Source organism: Phocoena sinus, chromosome 19 (genome assembly GCF_008692025.1).
Source record: "Phocoena sinus isolate mPhoSin1 chromosome 19, mPhoSin1.pri, whole genome shotgun sequence".
In the NCBI taxonomy this organism is placed as follows: domain Eukaryota; kingdom Metazoa; phylum Chordata; class Mammalia; order Artiodactyla; family Phocoenidae; genus Phocoena; species Phocoena sinus.
Window position 1 is genome coordinate 10,559,133 of NC_045781.1, and position 15,969 is coordinate 10,575,101.

The 15,969-nt window shown below is 46.3% G+C and overlaps 1 protein-coding gene across 1 annotated transcript; it reads left to right on the top strand.

Moving 5' to 3' along the window:
• The first annotated feature begins 11,808 nt into the window (after positions 1-11,808).
• Positions 11,809-13,473, top strand: LYPD5 (LY6/PLAUR domain containing 5). The gene is given in 7 exon segments (XM_032614238.1): positions 11,809-11,937; positions 12,465-12,587; positions 12,590-12,640; positions 12,839-12,985; positions 13,233-13,353; positions 13,355-13,385; positions 13,387-13,473. Coding segments are annotated over 7 exon segments (624 nt in total). The 5' UTR covers positions 11,809-11,873.
• The last annotated feature ends 2,496 nt before the right edge of the window (positions 13,474-15,969 follow it).

The following is a 15,969-nucleotide window of genomic DNA, read 5'->3' on the forward strand; positions in this document are numbered from 1 at the left end:
GTCCACCTAGAGCTTCCTCGTGGTTCTTGGGCTGCGCGTGTGAGCAGGTTCAGTGTAAAGAGAAATCATTGCGGGGCGTGGAGGGGAGGGCTTTGAGAACTCCGATCCTAGTAGCCGGCAGTGGGAATGGACGGAGGCAAACGCTCCAGGTAAACGCGAGCTGTGACGGAGGTGATGGTGTGACAGACAAGAGGGGAGGGGTCGTCAAAACAGGTGAGGGTGTCTCCAGGCTGCGTGTGATGGAGAGTCAAGTATGCGACAGCGCTGGAGTGTGCTTCAGTGACGGTGAGGGACAGACGTGGTGTAGGGGTTGTGTGTGAACACTGCGCGTGGTAGAGCCAAGGATACGTCACGCTGTGTGAAAGGTGATATTGCATTTGCATGATTGTTCACATGACGGGCCTGAGATATCCTGTGACAGACGGAATGGTGTGTGTGTGTGTGTGTGTGTGTAAGTGGGCATCTGTGCACACGAAATGGCCAGTGTATGTCTCTGTGACTGCATGTAAAATACGTTGTGTGCGTTTATCTGGTGACCATGACGGAGTCGGAGTGTTTCTCCGCGGCCGTGTGACAGACTATACGTGTGTGTGCACCAGAGAGGAGAGAGATTGCAGTTTGTGTATGACAGGATCAGGATGAATCTGTGACTGTGGTGGAAGTGTGTTTTTGTGTGTATCATGACAGGGCGAGGGTATGAATGTGTTGTGTGGTTGTGACAGGTCTGGGGTGTATCAGTGATTGTGTGATACGTGTGTATGTATGACCATCTATGCGTGTGCGTCAGCATATATTTCTGTCACTATGTGTGACAGGCATTGTGTATGTTTGTTGCGTGGGTTGTTTTTTTGAGTGGGTTCTTTTTTTTTTTTTGCGGTACGCGGGCCTCTCACTATTGTGGCCTCTCCCGTTGCGGAGCACAGGCTCCGGACGGGCAGGCTTAGCGGCCATGGCTCACGGGCCTAGCCGCTCCGCGGCATGTGGGATCTTCCCGGACCGGGGCACGAACCCGTGTCCCCTGCATCGGCAGGCGGACTCTCAACCACTGCGCCACCAGGGAAGCCCGAGTGGGTTCTTTAGTGTGATGTTTTCTCCTTCTTTTTAAAAAAACACACACTCAATCCAAAGAAATAAGTTCATTTCAATTATTAGTTTGCTATGAGTTTTCATTATTATTATGAATTTCTGTTGATTATTTATCAAATGTCTTTTCTGTGTCTACAAATATGACCGTAAAATTTTTCCTCTTTATTTTGATAACACGGTAGAATACATGTTTTTGGTACATGGTAGAATACATAGATTTTTTAAAATGTTAAACCAACCTTACATTTTTGGAAGAAACCAACTAGGGCATGACATAAGATTTTTTTTGTAAGTTGCTGTCTACCTCTTTTAATATTTTGTTAGTACCTTGATTTATACTGCCAGCATGTTCTGGGAAACTCAGGCTGAGAAATGAGTATAAGATTGATCCTGGGCTTGGAATACCAGGGTGCTTGGAGAAATCATCAAGGAAATTCTCTGGAGGATTGTAACTTCCATTTATGCATTGAAGAGTTTTTACAGATAAACCCAAAGTTAACATAAGGAAACAAGCCACCATGTATTACAGTAGCAAAAACAGCAAACAACATAAATAGAATGCCAAGAAATTAAGGTATGAAGTTTATTGGGTACAGATAAAGATATGAACTCTATTGGGTACTTATTACATAAGTTCAAAGGAAGAGGAAACTAAAAAGGATGAAAATTATAGGCTTTGTCTATCTTGGGAAGTTAGAAAACAAAGAATAACAGAATGAATAACAGAAAATGGGTCAAAGCAAATTATAAGCATAAATTAATGAAGTAGAAAACACTGATGCAACAGAGAGGCTAAACACCAACCACTGCTTATTTAAAGTGAGTATTTGAAGTGATGCACTTCTGAGGTGATTAATTAATAAAACAGAGAAAAGGCACAAATAAATAATATTAAGAAGGGAAAAGACTACACAAAAATAGAAGACTTTTTAATTAGAATAAATTTGAAAACAGATGGGAATTCCCTGGTGGTCCAGTGGTTAGGACTCAGCACTCTCACTGCTAGGAGTCAGGGTTCCATCCCTGATCGGGAACTAAGATCCCTCAAGCTGCACAGCATGGCCAACAACAACAACAACAAAATAGATGACATAACCAATTTCCTAGAAAGATACAACTTAAAGAATTGACAAGAAGAAATAGAGGGATTTCCCTGGTGGTCCAGCGGCTAAGACTCCGCGCTCCCAATGCAGGGGGCCAGGTTCGATCCCTGGTCAAGGAACTAGATCCCTCATGCATGCCACAACTAAGACCTGGTGCAGCCAAATAAATAAAGATTTTAAAAAAGAATAAGAAGAAGAAATAGAAACTTTTAATAGGCAATTAAGCATTAATGATATAGTATCAGTAGTTTAGGCTCTAAACTCTAATCATAACTAGGCACAGATAATTGTGTAGAAGAATTTAATTAGGGAAGGGTTCAGACACGTCTTACGTGCTATCTCATTCATATCCTCTCAGCCTCAGCTGTGCCTGGGGCCTTGGGAAAATTGTTTCTCTTGATTCACTGATGCGGCAATCATCCCTGCATGAACTCTGGCCAATTCCACATGGGCACAACCCAGTGCCTGACCTCATGCCGGCACTGGGCACCTCTTGCCTCAAGCCACCTAGGCCCATCTGGTTGTGCTTTTATCTTGATCACACAAATAAAATAGATTCTCCAAAGGGTTTTAATAGATGCTGTGGCTCAAACCTGTAACTTCTTTGTGGGTAAAAGTTCATGTTTGTAAATATTTCTCTTAGTTGGCCCTGTGGGTCTTCCTTTGTTCTTCATTATTGTTGCAGTTATTGTGTGAATGGGAGATGAATGACCAAGTTTCAAATCATTTAGCCCTTTAAAAATAGCCTGAAGAACCTAAGTGTCCATCAACAGATAAGATGGATAAAGAAGATGTGGTATATATACAAGGCAATATTACTCAGTCATAAAAAAAAGAATGAAATAATGCCATTTGTAGCAATATGGATGGACCTAGAGATTATCATACTAAATGAAATAAGTCAGAGGAAGACAAATATCATATGACATCACTTATATGTGGAATCTAAAAAATGGTGCAAATGAACTTATTTACAAAACAGAAATAGACTCACATAGAACACAAACTTATGGTTACCAAAAGGGAAAAGGCAGGGGGAGGGAGGGATAAATTAGGAGATTGGGATTAACAGATATACACTACCATGCATAAAATAGATAGACAGCAAGGACTTACTGTATAGCATGGGGAACTATATTCAGTATCTTGTAATAACCTATAATGGAAAAGAATCCGTAAAAGAATATATATATTTGAATCACTTTAATGTATACCTGAAACTAACACAACATTGTAAATCAACTCTACTTCAATTTTTTTTTTTTTTTTTTTTTTTTTTTTTTTTGGTGGTACGCGGGCCTCTCACTGTTGTGGCCTCTCCCGTTGCGGAGCACAGGCTCCGGACGCGCAGGCTCAGCGGCCATGGCTCACAGGCCTAGCTGCTCCGCGGCATGTGGGATCTTCCCGGACCGGGGCACGAACCCGCGTCCCCTGCATCGGCAGGCGGACTCTTAACCACTGCGCCACCAGGGAAGCCCTCTACTTCAATTTTTAAAAAAATAGCCTGCCGAAAGGGAAGAGGAGAGTCACATTAGGGAAACATCCTTTGCTTACTACATGATTTATATTTATAAGTGAAGCAAAATGATACCTTCCATTTGCTTTTATTGCTTCAATAGTGATAGTTAAATAGAACAAAAGTAACCACAAGTTATTCCCCTCCTTCTATCCACACGGTTAATGCCCTTCCACACTGATTCTGGGCAAGCCTGTGACTTGCTGGCCAGTGACATTAGCAAACATAACTTGAGCAGAGGCATGAAAAGCACTTCCTTATTGGAGGTTGCCCTTTCTCTCTGCCCTTTGGAAACATGTCATTTCCATGTGAAAAATGTCCAGTCTAGCCTGCTGGAAGATGAGAGGCCATATGGAGGAGAACTGAGGCCGACTACCAGTCTTGTGAGTGAGACCATCCTAGATCATCCAGCCCATCAGCTGACCATAGAAACATAAGAGAGCCCAACAGAGATTGGTCAAGTCAGCCCATACCAGAAGAACAACCCAGGAGACACAGAGGATCAGGAGATAAATAAAGGGCTTGTCGTTAACCCTTTTTGTTTGTTGTTTGTTACGCAGCAGAAGCTAACTGATGCAGAAACATAGAATAAGCAAATGTTAATATAGTTGACCCTTGAACGATGCAGGGGTTGGGATGCCAACCCCACACACAGTCGAAAATCCATGTATAACTTTTGACTCCCCCCAAACTTAACTACTAATAACCTACTGTGGACCAGATGCCTTACCAATAACAAACATTCAATTAACAGGCAATTTGTATGTTATATGTATTATACTGTATTCTTACAATAAAGTACGCTGGAGAAAAGAAAATGTTATTAAGAAAATCATAAGGAAGAGAAGATACAGTATTGTACTCTATTTATTGGTACCATAAGTTTACTTGTCAGTTTACAAGATGAATGGTCTGTCAGTACCTACATCAATATTATCTTATATGATACAAAGCACTGTAGATGTTATATGTATTACTAACACTAGGCATCAAAAATAAAAATGTGAAAAAGCAATTCATACTTATTTGCAGGTATAACATTATCATGCATTGATCACAAAGAAGCAGCAATATTGCTTTATGGTAGCCTAGAGTAATTGATACAATTGCTTTATGGTAGCCTAGCCTATATACTAATGAATGAATCATTATAAAATTTTTATGGCATACAGTATTACAGTCATATTCATAATACAGTATTGAGAACATTGTTGCTTTAGAAAAAAAAACACCTATGATGATAGGCTGATACACAGTTTCCCCAGTTATAAGAGAGAGAGGCATACTGTACAATACTGTAATTCTTTGAAAGCAAAGTTATAAAACAGTGAGAAAACTAACATTATTGATTTTATAATATCACTCACCTTATGCCTATGTAAGGATAGACTAGTATCTACATATATTTATGCATTCATGGCATACCTAACTTTAACTTTTTTTCAATATTTCTAGGCTACATGGTTCATCTGTTAGTTTTTTCAAACTGTTGCAAATCTCCAAAATTTTTTTCCAATAAATTTTGAAAAAAATCCAAGTATAAGTGGACCTGCACAGTTCAAATCCATGTTGTTCAAGGGTCAACTGTACTTTTGATCTAGATGATAGGTATATGCATCATATTTGAACTAATTTTCAATACTTTTGCACCTGAAATTTCTCACAATAAAATTTAGGAAAATTACTCTTTATTTTCATGATATTATGATTCTCTACCATTTCATATCATCTTTTATTTCAAAGCTAATCAACTAAGCATTGCTTATATTAAGTTGATTCAAAATATTTACCTCTTGCCTCTAATTTAGATCTTTGTTCCTCAAAAAAGAGAATATTTAATAGTTTGTTATGAACATATATTAGAAACTACACAGGGACTTCCCTGGTGGCACAGTGGTTTAAAATCCACCTGCCAATGCAGGGGACACAGGTTCTATCCCTGGTCCGGGAGGATCCCACATGCTGCAAAGCAACTAAGCCCACGTGCCACAACTACTGAGCCTGTGCTCTAGAGCCCACAAGCCACAACTACTGAAGCTCTCATGCCTAGAGTCTGTGCTCCGCAACAAGAGAAGCCACCACAGTGAGAAGCCCACGCACCACGATGAATAGTAGCCCCCGCTCACCGCAACTAGAGAAAACCCACATGCAGCAACGAACACCCAACACAGCCAAAAATAAATTAAATTTAAATTATTAATTAAAAAGAAAACAATTATTGCTGGATGGACAGAGTCCCAGACTGCACTGATTCTTACATGTGGGCACTTTCGGGAATTTTGTCCAGTAGATGATATATACTAAGACAGGTGATGCACACATTTAGTAAACTGCTTAAACAAACCAAATCTGGGGGGAAAATTATTTAAGAGGCCAGGTATTTGTAAATGTGCATGGAAACGGAAGAGTGCATGGAAGCTTACAGAATACAACAAAAGATCCTTGAAAAATTTCCAAGGCATTCTGTAATAGGGAAGAACAAATCTGACTCCATATTGGATGTGTTTCTTTTCCTTTAACCTTTGTGTTCTATTGCTTTTCTTCAAAGTAATCACTAAAGGGATGTCGCCTGTAGCTTAAAGTATACATAATGGCCCATCTCCTGGAACCCTGCCTCCCATGTCTGAGTGTTAAGCTAAAATACCTTTGTTTAAGCTCACAGGAAACATCCTGACCAGGCCCTGACCTGTGAATGGCTGCAGGAAAGAAGAACCAGGAACTATTTGCAACACCTTATCACCTTTTTCACTTTACCTCCTCACCTCCCCCTCTTTGTTCTATAAAAGAAACTAGCATCCAACCCTGGGCAAGATGGTTCTTTAGGACACTAGTCCACCTTCTACTCAGTATGCTGGCTTTCTGAAAAAAGTCGCTATTCCTGGCCCCAGCAACTTTTCTCTCCATTTATTGGTCTGTCCTGCGGCAAGCAGTACGAGCTTGGACTTGGTAACAATTGGACTGACCCATGTAGACGCTCAAACACCGGGCAGTTGAGGACATCCACACGATGCTCCTGTAGGTGGTTGGGGCTGGGCAGAGACTCTAGGTAACACCCCCGATCTGCCTCCTTTCTCTCTTCTTGAAGGAGCAAATCCTTGTGCTGCCCATCCTTTAAACTGGATAGTGAATAATGCAGCAAAAATTTCTATACCACTGAATTTTAAGATATCATTCAAGCACTCTACAGCTACTCTTCAGCATCTAATAAATGTTGGAATATATTGAAAATACATGTATCGCAAATAAATTTGAAACTATTCAATATGTAAATATGTCGATTTGGTGACATCATAGGACTAAGAATTCAACTCGAGGTAGTGGTTAAACACCCTTTTAGAAATTGTACGTTACGTTCCTGAAGATTGCATCTTAGAACATAAGCCAAAGTTACACTTTGAAAATCACCAACTTTTAAATGTTGTTTTAAGGAAAATTAATATTTTGAGAAAATAATGAAGGCATCCAATTCAATACCCTTAAGAGCACCAAAGGGGGTAAGAATAACATAGGATTAGTAGATATGTTAAAAACTGTTGAGACTGGGTAGTGGGTATGCTATTCTCTGTATGCTTGTGTGTGTTTGAAAATTTCTACAGTAAAAAGTTTTAAAAATAGCTCTTTAATGGCTACCACAGAGCATCCTCCATTTTCTCCAATCTCTCAAATAATTAATCACTTAATTACAAAGCTTAATTACTAAAACGTGATTACAAAAAAAAAAAAAGAATTCCTGGGTTCATAGGGAGCTTGGAGTTCATGCTCTGTGGCTGGATGCAAGAGCCCTGCCAAAATCTCTAGACCTAGATCACTGGGTCTCCATTGGATTACCTGGATGAAATAAAATTTATATTTTATGGCAAGACAAGAAAAATTTAAACATAAAATTATTTTCTACCAGTTTGGGCCTCTGCCTTTCCCTTTAGTGTGTATTGTACATCTGCATTGAACAGACTTCCTTAGGAGATAATGTTCCTTCTTAATCTTGTAAGGGATCACAGTAACCCACTACTTGCTTTGTACATACAGATCTGGATTGTATAAACTGTCAATACATCATTTGTTGGATAACTCTTTGCCTCAAAAGCTTATATAACTGTGCTTTGACCTCTAACGGGCAGAACAGTCCTCAGAGCTTTCTGAAAGACTGTCTCCCAGGTTATAATCCTCAGGTTGGCTCGAATAAAATTTTCCATTTGTTTCTTAGATCGACCATTGATTTGTTTTTCATCGACAGCCTCCTGCAGTGGGGAGCTTCCCACCTGATACCTCACAGCCTCCAAAGGTACCTGAAGGCTACCAGAGTTCAAATCACACGGGCACAGCCGCACGCTCGCACAGTCACGCTCACACACACACACACATGCTCACACACAGGCTCACACACTAAATGGGCTGGTCAGCCAACTCTTCAAGCCTCAGTCTCTGAAACTGTGAATACCTCCAATGCCCCCACCTTCCACTGGGGCCTCAGAAAACCCAGCCTCCTTTCCTGGCCAGTCTCTAATCCCCAGGGGTCCTTAGCTCCACCCTCTCCCTGAAGGGCCAGCCCCTGACAGAGAGGCAGGAACAGGAGAAACAGGAAGAATACTTTGGATACAAAACAGGTTCAGGGAAGTGAGGCCTGTTGGGAGGAGCAGGGTTTTGGCAAAACGAGGGTGAGTCCAGAACCCTAGTGAGTATCCACAGTTCCTGGGTGTTTGCTGTCAAACAAAAATCGCACCGAACAAAGTTAAACAGGCACGGGAGACTTTTTTCAAGACTATGGCAATAAGAGAGAGAGACTGAACTCAACTCCACTGAAACAAAAGGTGGGAGGGGTTTTCAGCTGGATGAGCTAGTGGGAAAATGCCAGAGACAGAGGGGAGGTTGGTGCATGGGATGGTCCAGCACCCTGACTTACTCCTGAGTTTACAAATGTAAACTCTCTGTAATTAGGCATCTGTGTTTGCTAACTGCCACTTATTCAAGTTCGGCTCCTACCCTCCCACAGAGCCTGAGGGTCAGGGGTGCTATCTTCCTTGATGATGACATTTTGGAGGGGTGGCTCCCAGGTCCCCTGAGAAAGACATTCCTGGGCTGTAAAACTAGCAAGAGGCTGGGAGAAAATTTACCTACATTTCAAAGGGACAGAGAAGGAATCGGCAATGACAAGTTTTCTAAAGTAAATGCTCTAAGGAAAGGGAGATTGGGGGCCTAAAGTCAGGAAGAAGTCTGTGTAGAGTTTAGTCAAGCTCAGGAGACCATTAAGGCTGTCCTGGTCACCGCTATTGTGTCCCCTCTGCCCATTCATCTGCGGGTTCGTGAACCTAGGTCTCTGCACATGCCTGGTACCCACCCTGCATGGCACGGTGAGTAGGTGTGATCCCAGCAGGCAGTGCCTCCAAGCGCAAGAAGCAAGGCAGATCAGGAGATGCCAACTTGGCATCAGCTCCCACTACCCTCGGTAGCATCCATCTGGAAGTCCCCATCTGCCTGGTGTCTGAGTGTCCACATGGGTTTGGCTGAATCCTCAGGGGACAGTGTATCCCTCCTGTTGTCTGCCTGTGTCTCTATCTCCTCCGATGTTTTAAAATTCATTCATTTAAAAGTCTAATAAAAAATGTATTAAACACCTTCTGTGGGCATGTCCTGTTCATCAAGTCTGTGTTTGTCTGTGTGTCTACATTTGTGTCTGTCCACACCGGATGTGTCTGTCTTTTTGCATCCCATGTGTAACTGCCTCTCTGGGAGTCTCTATCTCCCTGTCAGTTTGTTTATAAGTTCCTCGATTCACTCATTCCTACAACATCACAAACATCCCCTGAGACCTCTGAGGAGTTCACAGCCCAATGCAGTGACAGACACTAGCCCAACCCAGGGTGACCAAGGCTGGGAGACGGAGGTATTTGAGGCTGAAGGTGGGTGGATGATTGTAGGGGGGCGTGGCAGGTCAGAGAAGTCTTCAAGGAGGAGGTGATGTTTGTGTCTCTGGGTCTGGAGACGTGGGCCCATATAGATGGTACGTGTTGGGATAGAGAAAGAGAAGAGAAATCAAGAGGCCGTGAGTGCCAACCTCAGACTAGAACACAGTGTTGGGGAACAGGGTAGAACGAGAGCCTGCAAAACACAAATCCCCCCAAAGTTAAGGGTTACAGGCCCCTAGCTCCCTCCTCCCTCAGATCCAGGAGTCCAGGCCCCATCATGATTTTCTAGGAGGAAACCAGCCCAAGCAAGGGAGGGCGGGGGTGGAGGAATGCCTGCCGGGCTGGGGCTTTGCTGGGAGAACCAGCCACGCAGAAATCAGAGCAGAAGCTGTCCTCGGTGTCTCCACTCAGGTCCACAACTTGGCAATGCGAGGCCCCAGAGCCATCCTGCCGTGCCTCTTTGGGGCTGTCCTCTGTCTCACAGGTATTCAGACTTTTGAGTCCAGTGGTAAAAGGGCAGTTGGGTGGGAGATAGCTGGACTCTCCTGGGTCTGAGGGAGCAGAGAGTGGGGGGCAGATTCCAGGGACTCAGGGAGGAGCGAACTAGGGGCCCTGATTCCTGGGTCTGAGGGAGAAGAGGCTGGGGGCCCGGACTCCTGGGTCTTGGATGGGAGAGGCCTGGAGACTGTATCCTCTCCAGTTCTCTTCCCCTCCTCTGTTCTTTCCATATCACTCATTTCCTCCAGTGTCTCTGTTCCACTACTCCAGCCTTTCTCATCCTCTTTGCCCATGTCCCCATTCAAAGGTACCTCTGGGCAGCCATGGGGACTCTTTCCAGAACTGGCAGGAAACCTTGGCCTCATCCTCAGGCAACCCCTTCCCCTAGTTTGGATGAGGACAGGGACACAGTCATATCAGGACTGAAGTGGCTACAAAGGCAGGGAATTTGAGAGGTGGGAAGGAGGTTATGCCTGCATATAACAACTTTGTGTGTGTGTGTGTTTGCACACGCGCGTGCACACGCTCATCCACGGAAGAGAGTTCGATTTCTCTGTGTGTCCATGTGTCAGGGTGTCCTGTGGGTCTCTGTGCTTGTGTGTGTTTATCTGTACCAGGTTTTGATGTCTGGGTGTTTGAACAAATGTTTTTATGGGTCTGTTTATCTCTGGGCCTCACTTTCTTTTTAAAAGAGATGTGTGTATAATTTTGCATCTCTGTTTCTCTTTGTGTTTGTGCATCTCTATGACTGGTGGGCCTGTATTTCTCTCTGTGTATGTGTGTTTGGGTATTTTGATGTGTATCTGTCTCTCTGTGTATCTCTATGTATCTTGCATCTGAATATGATTTTAAATTGTTTGTTTTTGTAGGCCTCTTTTTTGTCTATCTCTAACTTCGCCTAATTTCAGGGTCTCATTTTATTTGTACGTCTGTGATCCTTGGGTCTGTATTTGTCTCTCTCTGGGTATGACTTCCTGTGTTCCTGGGTCTGCGTGTTGCGATTATTTCCATATCCACACAGTTTTCTGTCCGTGAGTGTGATTTTGCATGTGTGAGATCCTGTGCCTTGGTTTTGGGGGTTTCTATTGGAGGGTCTGTCTGGGTGGTACTCATTTTGCTTGTAAATGTAGAACTCAGTGTGAATGCATTCAGGATACTCTGTGTATATTTGTGAGATCTGCATGAGCCTGTGTCAATTTTGTTATTTTGTGTTTACGTCAGTGTTTAAGTGTTCTGTGCGTGTGTCTATCTGTATTGCTAGGGGCTGGCTCTGTGTGCATTTGTAGCATGAGATTGTACATCCCAGTGCCTATACTGGAGTGTTTGTTTTCCATCAGTGACCTTTTAGTGCTACTGGATATCATGAGTATAGCTGGGAAAGGGATAGGCAGAACAGGAGTGAATCACTTCCTCCTTTATCAAAATCTTGGAGGGCTTCCTGGAGGAGGATGGAGATTTGGAAGAGCCTGGGGAAAAAAACCTGGACTGGCAGGTGCAGATGCCACTGCTGTGCCAAGAGGTAGACACAGTCATGACCAGCCACAGCAGCAGCCCCTGCTTCTTTCAAGGCAGCAAGGCCTGTCTCCCCTCAGAGCAGAAGAGCCTGGCCCATGTGGCTGTCATATGCAGGGTGGAGCCTGATTCCTTGCACAGGCTCATCCTTGGCCTGTTCCTCTCACTCCAACCCCGCTCCTCTCCCCAGGGTCCCAAGCCCTGCAATGCTACAGCTTTCAACACATCTACTTCGGGCCCTTTGACCTCAGTGGCATGAAATTCCTCAATGTCTCCTGTCTCCTCCGATGCTCCGAGGCTGTCTTATCCCTGAACACTGGTGAGGGGCAGGAAACATAAAAAAAGGGCGGGAGCGGGGGACAAGGATTAGACGGGGGGGGGGGGGGGGGGGGGAAGGGGGGGGGAGGAGGAGACAAGGGGTTGGGAAGAAGAGGGGAGGGAAGGTCAGGATAGAGATGTGGAGGTGGAGGTTGGAGGAGAAGGGAGAGAAAGAAGGAGGGAATGGGGGGGCAGGAGGTGGGAGGAGGAGACAGTGGGGGGCCAGGAAGAGGTGGGAGAGGGGCAGAAAAGCGGAAGAGGGGAAGGAGAGAAAAGGAGGAGGAGGAAAGTGTTGGTGATGAGAGGAGAGGGGGAGGCGGTGTAGAAGGAAGCAGAGTTTGACAGGGAGCGAGGGACGAAAGAGAAGGGCAGGGCTGGAGGGAGAAGCCAGGTTGAGTGAGAAGCGAGAAGACAGAGGAGCAAGAGACTTGAGACTAGAGGGAGAGAGGTGGAGAGGAGGGGGCGTGGGAGAGGAGGAGAAGGGCTGCGGGGGAGGCAGCGCTCCAGTCCCCATCCCCTCGCTCCCAGGGTACCGCGCCTCAATGACCATGGTACAGAAGGGCTGCTGGACAGGCCCGGCTACGGGCCAGATGCAGTGGAATGACAAGGCGCTGCCGCCTAACTATTCGGTGGTGCGCGGCTGCGGGACCGACCTTGCAACGCGAACTTCCAGACCCACGACTCCCTCGCCAACCTGAGCCGAGGTATGCGAGGGGCGGGGCTGGGTGTGGGGCGGGACTGTACGGGGCGGGGAGGGGTGTGGTCTCCATTGGGCTCCTCCTCCCGGCGCGCTGGGGTTCCACCGCCCAAGTCGGGCCAGACGGGAGCCCTGGCGCAATGCACAACCCGCACGACCGTACCGAGGACCGTTACCTGAGTGTGCGTCCACGCTCTCTTGCCAGCGCCCAACCCGCCGACGCTCAGCGGCGCCAAGTGCTACTCCTGAGTGGGGATCCACCCGGAGGACTGCACCCCGGAGAAGTTCCGGCGGGTCCAGCGTCACCAGGACCAAAGCATCTGCTTCCAGGGCAATGGCAGCATGACCTTTGGTGAGAGGCTGGGAGGGTGTGAGGGCCTGGGCAAGGGGTGTGGAGGCAGGGCAAGGCTGACAGGGAGACACGGCCCTGGTCTAAAGAAGGAGGCATGGTCCTGGACTGAGGGAGGAGGCATGGCTCTGGTCTAAGGAGGGGACTGGAAGTAAGTCTGAGGACCCAGTCATGGCTGTGATCTCTGAGGTGGAGGTTCAGGTGCAGGTGCCTCCTTCGGTTCTGACCCTCCTCACTGCCCCCCTCCCAGGCAATTTCTCAGTCCCTGTGTACATCAGAACCTGCCACCGGCCCTCCTGCACCACCCGGGGCACCACCAGCCCGTGGACAAACATCGACCTTCAGGGCTCCTGCTGTGTGGGGCACCTCTGCCTTCACCAGTGCCTCGGGCACCGTCCCTCCTGGGGCGCCCCCCCACCGTCATAGTCCTTCTCCTCATGGCTACCCTGCTGGCTAGCACTCTGGGAGGACCCCTCGGGCTCTCCTCATAGCCCCTCCAGCCCCTTCCTGAGCAGGATGCTGGGGGCAGGGCACACGCACCCCCTTCTCACTGCTTCAGTTCCTGGAATGTGGAAAATAAGAGCTGCACTCCTGTCTCTCCTCTCTCTCTCTCTCTCTCTCTCTCTCTCTCTGTCTCTCCCTCCCTCCCTCCTGCTTCCCTACTGACGCCCAGCCCTTACCTGGTCAGCAGGCCTGGGAGAAATTGGGCAAGGTCCCTAGCATCCCAGGGTGGGGAGAAACAGCCACATCCCACCCCGCATGCAGAGCAAACCTGATCATAGATCCTGCTTGCTGAGCACCAACCAGGCCCAGGCTCCCCACAACCCCATTTCCTGGTTGTGGGTTTCCTGGTCCTAGGCTCTCCCTCCAGAGCCTGGAGCCAGGCTGCATGGGTTCGAATTCCAGCTTCAGCATTTTGCCTGTGGGTGACCTTGGGCAAGTTACTTAATCTCACTGAGACTATGTTTCCTAACTTGCCAGGCAGAGGTGAAAATAAAACCTACAATAATGACAAGGTCCTACTTCACAGTGGTTGTGGGCGGGATTTAATGAACTCCCTCTCTTTGTCAGCTTGATCTGTGATCATCTGTTTGAATATTTAGTCATTTAAAAATACTCATTCAACACCTACTTATTGCTGTCTGCTAACTGCAGTGCACGAGAAATATCTGGTTTGGGTAAGAGGGAAAAGGCAGTAAAAAAGTAGAATGGGGGCTTCCCTGGTGGCGCAGTGGTTGAGAGTCCGCCTGCCGATGCAGGGGACACAGGTTCGTGCCCCGGTCCGGGAAGATCCCACATGCCGCGGAGCGGCTGGGCCCGTGAGCCATGGCCGCTGAGCCTGCGCATCCGGAACCTGTGCTCCGCAACGGGAGAGGCCACAACGGTGAGAGGCCCGCGTACCGCAAAAAAAAAAAAAAAAAAAAAAAAAAAAGGAAGTACTTGGGCTGGAAGGGCTGGCAGGTAGAGAAAAAAACCTCTGACTGGGGGTTAGGGCATCAGGAGTGATTTCATAGAGAACGGAGCCTGTGCTGGGTCGTGAATGATGAGGGAGGTCACCAGGTGGACAGAATGAGGAAGAGCATTCCAGACAGAAGGGCCAGCCCACACAGCTCATGAAAGGAAACACTTGGTTTGTTTGCTTTTTATCATTATTATTATTGAAGTATAGTTGATTTACAATGTTATGTTAATTACTGCTGTACAGCAAAGTGATTCAGTTATACATATATATACATTCCTTTTTAAATATTTTTTTCTATTATGGTTTAACATAGGATATTGAATATAGTTCTCTGTGCTGAAGAGTAGGACTTGTTATCCATCCTATATATAAAAGCTTACATCTGCTAACCCCAACCTCCCAATCCATCCCTCCCCCAACCCCCTCCCCCTTGGCAACCACCAGCCTGTTCTCCATGTCCTTGATTCTAGGAAACACTTGTTAAATGGTAGAGGGACAGCAGGACAGAAGCAGGAACAAGTAAGAGACAGAGGGAGCTGAAGGGAGGGACAGTCAGCAAACATTTATAACCTATTCTTCTGAGCCAGTGACGCCAGGGACCCAGCAATGAGTCAGACCCAACCCTGTCCTCCTGGTCTGGAAAGAGTCAGTCACAAACCCGGAGGCTGATGGTTGGTAAATCATAAAGTATGGGGGGTCTAGGGGAGCTCCAAAGAGGAAGACCAGGGAAGGCTTCTGATAGGAATGAATCTCTGAGAAGACACTTAAGTGACAAGTAGGAATTGGCAAAGGAGAAGGAGGAAGGGCGGAGTGCAGAAAGGCTTGGTCTGTGTACAAAATGAGAGAAAAGATGAGGATGAAGTGATGGCAGCGCTCCTGAGGGGCTTAAAATGTCAGATGAAGCTAAAGTTTCCTGAACTTATTCTGCAGCCAATGGGGATCCATGGAAGGGCTTCGAGCAGGGGAGAGGTATGGTCGAAGCCAGGGGATGGGAAGCTCTCCCTGTGAGCACACAGGGGACAGACTGGGGGAGTGAGACTGAAGGTAGGGACACCAAGGAGAGGCTGGTGATGGGGTCTCTCATTCATGGTCTCCAGGGTCAGGGGCCACTTAGTGTTGAGGGGCTTGGAGGGAGAAGGAAGGAGTGAGAAAACAGTGTGTCAGGGCTGAGGAGTAAAGTCCCTTATGCATGAGGATTGTGGCTTCCTCTGGAGATTGGGAAGAAGGCGGTGGTCATAAAGAAGCACACAGGAAGATTCTGGGGAGTGGCAGTATTATCTCTGGGTGTGTGGTAATTTCATGGGGATACACAAATGTAATCATTTGTCCAATATAAATCTCTATATGGTATGCACTTTCTGCACGTATGGTATATTGCATACAAAAAAAAATACTAATGCCAACAGCAAAGTTAAGGCAAGAGCCTAGGTTTTTGGACTCCCATATTGTGGCTTTCTAATCTTTGGTGACAGAGGTCAGGATGCTGGCTATCTCTGGTGTATCAGGTGGGAGACGGTTCAGGAGA